The sequence below is a fragment of the Poecilia latipinna genome, unplaced genomic scaffold (genome assembly GCF_001443285.1).
Source record: "Poecilia latipinna isolate Pla-1442-1.1 unplaced genomic scaffold, P_latipinna-1.0 Scaffold2600, whole genome shotgun sequence".
In the NCBI taxonomy this organism is placed as follows: domain Eukaryota; kingdom Metazoa; phylum Chordata; class Actinopteri; order Cyprinodontiformes; family Poeciliidae; genus Poecilia; species Poecilia latipinna.
In genome coordinates this window covers 70,220-77,403 of record NW_015115216.1, presented here as the reverse complement: position 1 = coordinate 77,403, position 7,184 = coordinate 70,220, and the positions used below count along the sequence as shown (strand labels likewise).

General features: G+C 34.4%; 1 protein-coding gene and 1 long non-coding RNA gene across 2 annotated transcripts in view; one reads left to right on the top strand and one right to left on the bottom strand.

The window, feature by feature from the left end:
- LOC106938468 (uncharacterized) overlaps positions 1-3,727 on the top strand; it is a 6,862-nt gene extending 3,135 nt beyond the window's left edge. The window contains exon 2 of the long non-coding RNA XR_001422631.1: positions 2,896-3,727. This is a non-coding gene — a long non-coding RNA (uncharacterized LOC106938468). The remainder of the gene's footprint in view (positions 1-2,895) is intronic.
- LOC106938467 (meprin A subunit beta-like) overlaps positions 3,250-7,184 on the bottom strand; it is a 29,449-nt gene continuing 25,514 nt past the window's right edge. The window contains exons 17-21 of the mRNA XM_015020527.1: positions 6,247-6,285; positions 5,938-5,982; positions 5,274-5,321; positions 4,990-5,034; positions 3,250-4,081 (exon numbers count right to left, since the gene is read on the bottom strand). Of these exons, the coding sequence (XP_014876013.1) occupies positions 4,003-4,081; positions 4,990-5,034; positions 5,274-5,321; positions 5,938-5,982; positions 6,247-6,285 (256 nt within the window). The 3' untranslated portion in view covers positions 3,250-4,002. The remainder of the gene's footprint in view (positions 4,082-4,989; positions 5,035-5,273; positions 5,322-5,937; positions 5,983-6,246; positions 6,286-7,184) is intronic.

Here is a 7,184-nt window from a genome sequence, read left to right as displayed (position 1 = left end):
GTGTGAGACGAGGTGCATAGTGCAGACAGTTTCACCAAAATGGCAAATATTTATAAGTGAAATACATAAAGCACCAAACAAAGAGCATAGTTGTAATTGTTGTTTAAATCTTTCAATTATATCACTCTGTACCTTCAGCTAAAAGGGCGAGGGCAGATACAATGATGTAAACATAATCAGCTGGAGTATACAAAGACTGCTCACAGTGTGATTTGTGTCAGTTTATTATGTAAGAAACTGACTATTCTGTCATCACCTCTAAATCTGATCCTGATGGCTTATTCTTTTCTTTTTTAATTTTTTTGTTTTTAATAGTTTTTCTACACTTATTGTTATTGTCACTGAGATGGGATAACTTCTGCATCAGCTGACTGAAAAGGCAGTGTAAATGGTTTCCAGCTTGTCAGAAGGCTTTTGAGAAGCTAAAGGATTTTATCTACTCCAGTCTTGACTTTGATACTTATCCCTGTAATGTAGGAATGGGTGCGGTTTGGTCACAAAAGTGTGATGTTGTCGTCCATGTTGTGAGATATGGAAGTAGAATCCTAAAAAAACAAGAAATAAAATGTGTGAAAACAAAAAATCTGTATGTGGTGACTTTTACTAAATGTTTTCAACACGATTGGTTGGGGAAATATTATTATCATTACATCAAAAACATAACTCTTTGAAGTGGCTGCACTATTTTCTGAGACAGATGCTCAATTGGCAACGTGAGTGGAGCGGTGGTCTAGTTTCCCTGTTAAAATTGTGGAACGTCCAGGAAAACTCAGATCAGCTAAAGCTGAGCTTCTGCTTTGGCATTATTTTATGTGTTATTTCCTCTATAAAAAGGCAAATTGGAAAATGAGGACTTCCTGTTTAGTGATCGTACCCCCCATTGAAAACTCAGATGAGGCCTCCAGGGTTCAGATTCTTCGCCGTCGAATTCCTGTTCAGCAGCTACAAGTAGAGTAAGGGGATTATATGATTAATTCATTTTAGGATAAGGCTATAACATCACAAAATGTAAAAAAACTCCAAGTTGCTAGTATTTTCCACACACACTCTAAGAACAGTGCGGCATAAAGTTACTGTATCTCTTTGCCCGTGAACTCGGCTGTCACATGCATGCAGGTAACAACTCCTGACTGCTGGCTGTGATGTCAAAGACACAGTGATGCTTTCCAGTTTTCCTGCCAGCTTACCATTATATCCTCATTCTTGGTAATGACTGTGTCTCAGTATATCTGTCAGACTGATCTAGTCGTTCTTCTGAAGCTGCTTGTCACCATTTGTTTGCTATGTTTCGGGTTACTTGCTGGGAACAAAACAGGATTTAAATAGAACAAAAGTTTTTGTTTTGTTTTTGTTTTGTTTTGTAGCAACAAAAGTCATTTACGTTCCCTTTTTGAGAAAGGATCTTTGAAACCAGCACAAGTTTACTAGATTTAATTAGCCAGAATTAGAAAACATGTAAAATAATTTCAGATTTTTTGCTAGTGTAAATATGTAATTTATTAAAATGTGATTGTTCAGTAAAAAGTCTAAGTTTAATTATACCTGTCAAATTTACCTGATATTTTGAATGTTTCACACCAAATGAATTAACCGTACTTTCTTCAGACCAATTATTTTAGCTATTTATGAAGAAAAATATCTATTTTATCACATCATTAAATGATTTTATTATTCGTTTTGACCATAAAATTCTCACTGTTTGTAAAAAATTATTTTAACTGTTTCCTAGTTAAACAGAAAACCACAGACAGTTCATTGTTTCATGCTTGATGAACCTAAATAGACCGGAAAGACAAGTGCATGTTGCTCATTCCATGGTTGTGCGTCTCTGCCCGCATTGTCACGCAGCTGTGAAAATGCTGGTAAAGATCAGTCGTAACCTGATCAGTCAGTCTCCCTTCCTATCAGCCCAACCTGAAACTGTTCCAGATTTCATTGTTTGAGCTTCGGTAATCAATATTTGTGCCTACGCAGAATCTTTGCTGTTTGTTGTGTTCTCAGATTTGTACAACTTGTCTTTGTGTTAATGAAAGTGGAGTTTGTGGAGCATCTTTCACACATTTCCATCATACTGAGCAAAAGAAGAGACCATCTTTAAACTCTCTCTAACAATTTATAAATCATCATTGCATCAAAGTTTGCAATTCTACCATGGTAAATATGTGAAGAAGTTCAAGATGTATAAATACTTAATCAGGGCTCACAGCAGGAATCAAAGTCAGCAGGGTTGATAGAGTCGTAAGTATAAAATAATGGCTTTTTTTTAGGATAAAATCTATTAACAGCATGTGACACATGCCTAAAAACACACTTCTGTTACATAAATCAGTGGTTCCCAACCTTAGTCCTCAAACTAGGGTTAGGTGTCTTCTTTTTGCCACACACCTGAATTACATAACTGTGTGATAAACAAGATTTAGCAGCTCTAGACTGCGAGCAGAGGAGGACATGCAATCAATTGATTCAGGTGTGCTGGAATAAAAATACATCTAAAACATGTAGGAAAGGCGGCCTGAGGACCAGGGTTGGAACCACTGGTCTAAATTACAGTAAAAAATGTCTCTCCATGGCCCACAAAATTTGACCTTTTTGACAAAAAAAAAAATTACAAAAAGTCCTCTTCATGTCAATTTGAAAGTGAATTTGTACAAAATGATGAAAATTAAATCACATTTACCCTAAAATAAGTGATTACATAAGAATTCATCCCCTTCAAGTCAGTATTCAGTAGATGTTAGTTTTGTCTGTGTGGACAGGACTCAATCAGGCTTGCACAAGATTATTTTATTCAGATTCAACATCCAAGCCTGCAAAAAACCTGTAATCTTGTGGGAGTAATTGTTATAGTCTCATGAAATCAAACTGGAACTTTTAGGCCATAGTTTCCAATGGTAGGTTTGCTACAAAATCAACAGCACATCAACAAAAGAATAACCACAGAGATGTGGTGTGGTGGCTCCATCACACTTCTTAAACAGACGACACCAGACTTTTTCACAATGTGAATTAAATGATTCATATTTCCAAATTTTAGTGTGTTTTCACACCTGATGGTAAACTCGGTTCGACTGGAGAGAAAAACTACAAGATATGTGACATTTTCAGCTGGTAGGGTTTGTTTTCACGCTGCATTGTATCAAACAAAGCAAACCCTTTGAAAAACCTGTTTCAAACCTGTTTTCTTGTGGTGGCACTGAACCAAAAAACACTAAAGGAAACACGAAAACCTCTCAAGAAGACTGAGTCTGAGTCTTGGGCTAAAGACCACGAGTCATTTCTACTGCAAGCACTAGACTTGTTTTAGTGTACAGGTACTTCCATGTAAATTTTGAAGAAAGTTCCATTTATCATAAATGTTCAATCCACTGTACATTATAAATATGAATACATTTGACCTATATGTGTTCCTGTTAACTAATTTATTAGATTTTATTATGGGTAGTGGAACAATAAAATCTCAAATTTGCATGACAAAAATGTAAGAAATTTAACATTATGGTGGCTTTTTATGCATTATATTAATATTTATTGTCCCAAACTTTGTGCAAAGCAATAGATCATACATATCTGACTGAAAACGTTCTTTGCCATTAAGTCACCAAGCACATATGTTTAAATATATTAGCATATGGTTAAATATTTGTGCAAAACAGAATAATCTTTATACAGAATATTATGGGTTTGATTCAGAAATTCAAGCACTTGGAACAAAGTGTATCAATTGTTGTAAAAACAAAACTTTGCTTCAATCAGGCTTTAGCAGTACCATACAATAATCTACTGATGCGCACTGAATAAAAATAAACTCCCATCACCAAATATTGTTGAATATGAGCCCCAAGTTCATATATCTTCCCAGTTTGCTTTTGCACAATGAACTTACATGTTTAGGATAAGATATTAACTTACACTGTCATTATAACATATATGCATAGCTGGGAGAAATGTCTAATCATTTTCGCTGCCTATGCAGAGACAGAAGATTTATATGAGAGGCGTACATTATGACAGCAGAAGGATCAACGCCAGCAGGACAGTGAGGATGGGAGAGGCCACCATGCCAGGACTGAGGCAAAAAATGCTACAAGAGAAAGAAAAATATCCTGAGAATATACATCAGTCCAGTCATCCTGTATTAAGTTAAGTTTAATAGATTAGGTAATAAGGTCAATTATATGATTTAGTCATCAAATTAGGAGTGTAAATAAGACCTGAAACTAAGCAACTGACCTGATTTATCATGGCAACAGAATATTCAGGGCGTTTGCTTTTTGTCACAAGTAACATTTTACATGCATGTCAAAAAGAGCTGATTAGGTTTTATATAATAAGACCATCAAACATGCATGGCCTGTGGAGGTCATACATGTTTGCTCTGACCTCTGAAGGACCTGTCCTGGGCTACAAACATGTCATAGAAGCTTAGAAACCAATAACACAATGTCTGCAGAAAAATTCAGAAAAGGCTCCGTTGGAAGAAGCCATGAAAGTGAAAAAGAAACCTGCTTTGCATTAAAGGTTAAATGTAGCAATTTGAACTGACAGAAGAGACATGTGGTTCATAGATGCTGTTATTGCTAACACTTTTAAAATGTCTGCAAAAATGTGACTTATTTTTATTTTTTAGTAAAACTGCATAACATATTTGCATGGCAAGTTAAGCAGATGGAGTGAATCTACGTTTACTCATAATGGATAACTAGAATGTCTCAGAAAAAGGTGTTGTACTTCAATATCTGACATCTAGCAACACTGATCCAGAAACAGCCTTCTATGTAAAAGACTATGGTCAACACTGATAAATATGTTTTTAAAAAAAGAAATAAGCATCCAACAACCTTTTCTGCAAATTCTGTCTGCATTCAATTAACTAGAATTTTATAATGAGCCTCACTATCCAGAATAAAATGTTAAAATTTTATGCTAACTGATATAAAACCAGTAATAAAAGGATTTCTCAAACAAGATAACCACTAAGTCTAGGAATACCTGTCATCTGTCGTAGCAGGTGGTGGAGTGTTGGTGGGGAAGATTCTGCAAAAGTCAAAAAGGTATTATTGCACAGTGTAAATTGTTTGACCTAGACTTTCCTCTCTATGATAAATATTAAATGGGTAAAATTTGTCATATCTTTTAAGAGGAGGATTAATGGTGGGTGAAGGCATGTGAATATTCTATTTACCACCAGAAATGAAAGCAATAAAACCTGTTTACAGAGCAATGAAATAATATTAAACAACCCATCATAAGGAGTTAAGTTAATCTAGGAATACCTGTCATCTGTCGTTCCAGGAGGTGGTGGAATGATGGTGGTTGGGATTCTGCAAAAGCCAAAGCATCATCGTACAACATACTTTTTGCAGCCTATTATCTGCAGTAAAATACTACAGTTGGATAGTAGTTAAAATTTGAATCAAAGTTTAAGTACAAACCTGAAAAAATACCTTAATACCTTACAAAGCACTGATAATGTAATTGTCTCATTGAATTTATTTCTAGATCAGTCAGAAGTAAAACAACTACTTGTAGTTTCTATTTACTAAGAAAGAAAGAACCTTTAAGAACATTTTATTATAATTTACAAGTTTACTTACACTAAGACTGCTATGCCTTTGGACAATATGGAAAATCTTCTGATATTCTGATATGTTGAAACCCATAATCTCCAACTAGATAATGTGGATGTATTTTAGGGCAACAACTCAAAACAATGCCTCCATGCTTAGCATTAATTAAAATGTATCAGGTTAGCAGGCCTATTCTGGAGAAAGTCTGGGAATTAAAGTATTTTTTAATACTAAGTCTACATAATTGTTAGGAGTTTGGTTGGTATGAGAAAAATGTTCAATATAAGTGCAGTTGAACACATCCCTGTTCTGATCCAACGTCACCTGAATGGCTTTGAAAAAATGAGGTGTTCATTGAACGTGGGAATACCTGTGATCTGTTGTAGGACCGGGTGGTGGAACGATGGTGGAGGTTCTGCAAAAGACAAAGCATCAATGAACAATGAGATTTTTTGCAGCATAGCAAAAATACTATTTTACAACATGAATCATCGTGTGTGAATATGAATTTTTAGGTTTAAATTCAATCAAAATGTGCCTGTTAGATCTTATCACCTTGTTGCTGTTGATAATGTCTTGTTACAGTAGCAATGCTGTATTTATTTCCTTTATGCCCTGCATATATTCCTATATGACGTTTCAAAGATTTGCAAACAACTCTCGTTAAATGTTACAATATCTTTTTGTAGTAAAGGGTGGATGGACGGTAGAGGAAACCCTGTAAAATAGTAACCAAACAAAAATAAATATTTGACTCATGTTAAATATCTTACATAGGTCTTAAGATGTATGAATTAGCCAAATTATTGTTTTTTTTTTTAATGACTTTTCTAAGTAATGAGTGAGACAACCCTGTGGAAAATGTTTGTGTCAATTTCTGCAAATTCCCATCTTTACATACACTACCATTACTACCCCTTTGAAATATTATGAAGTCTTGTTCCATTTTATATTGTCAGAACATAGTGAAAAAAGCACATTTTTATAAAAGTCACACAATGAAGTCTTTTGTGTTTTAGGTCAGTGAAACTGATCTAAAACAGGCAAAGTTGGTGAAAAAATAAAAAAAATTGCCTTTTTCTGCAATTTAGGTAAATATCTGGTTTCAGCTGTAGCATCTCTAAAAATGATCCAAACAGAAAACATTTTGTGGTGGAGAAGAGGAACTGTGCGTTGACAAACGTGGTGATCATTTATCGTGTGACAAATTTCTTATCATGATAAAAAGTTTTATTTATTATTTTCATAAAAAAATTGTGATTTATAAAGTTATCCGCCCCCAATACTGTCCGTATCGTGGAGATTGTGAGTTTTAGTATTTTCTTTATTTTTTGTTAAAGGAGAGTATCATTATATAGAAATAAATTTGAAAATATGATTTAATTCAGTTACTTTGAGCAATTTAGTGAAAGCAACTGTTCTTCTTTATGTGAAAAGAAATAATAAAAAGTTACTATTTTCACTTTTATCATTATCACAATAGTACTAGAAAATATCATGATAAAACTTGGTATCTATATCGCCCATCCCCAGCTGGTAAGTATGAGGGGCCGTTTAGGACAAAATTTACGTTTTGTCTCTCACACACTACCAAAAACTCTCGCATACTCCAAAAAA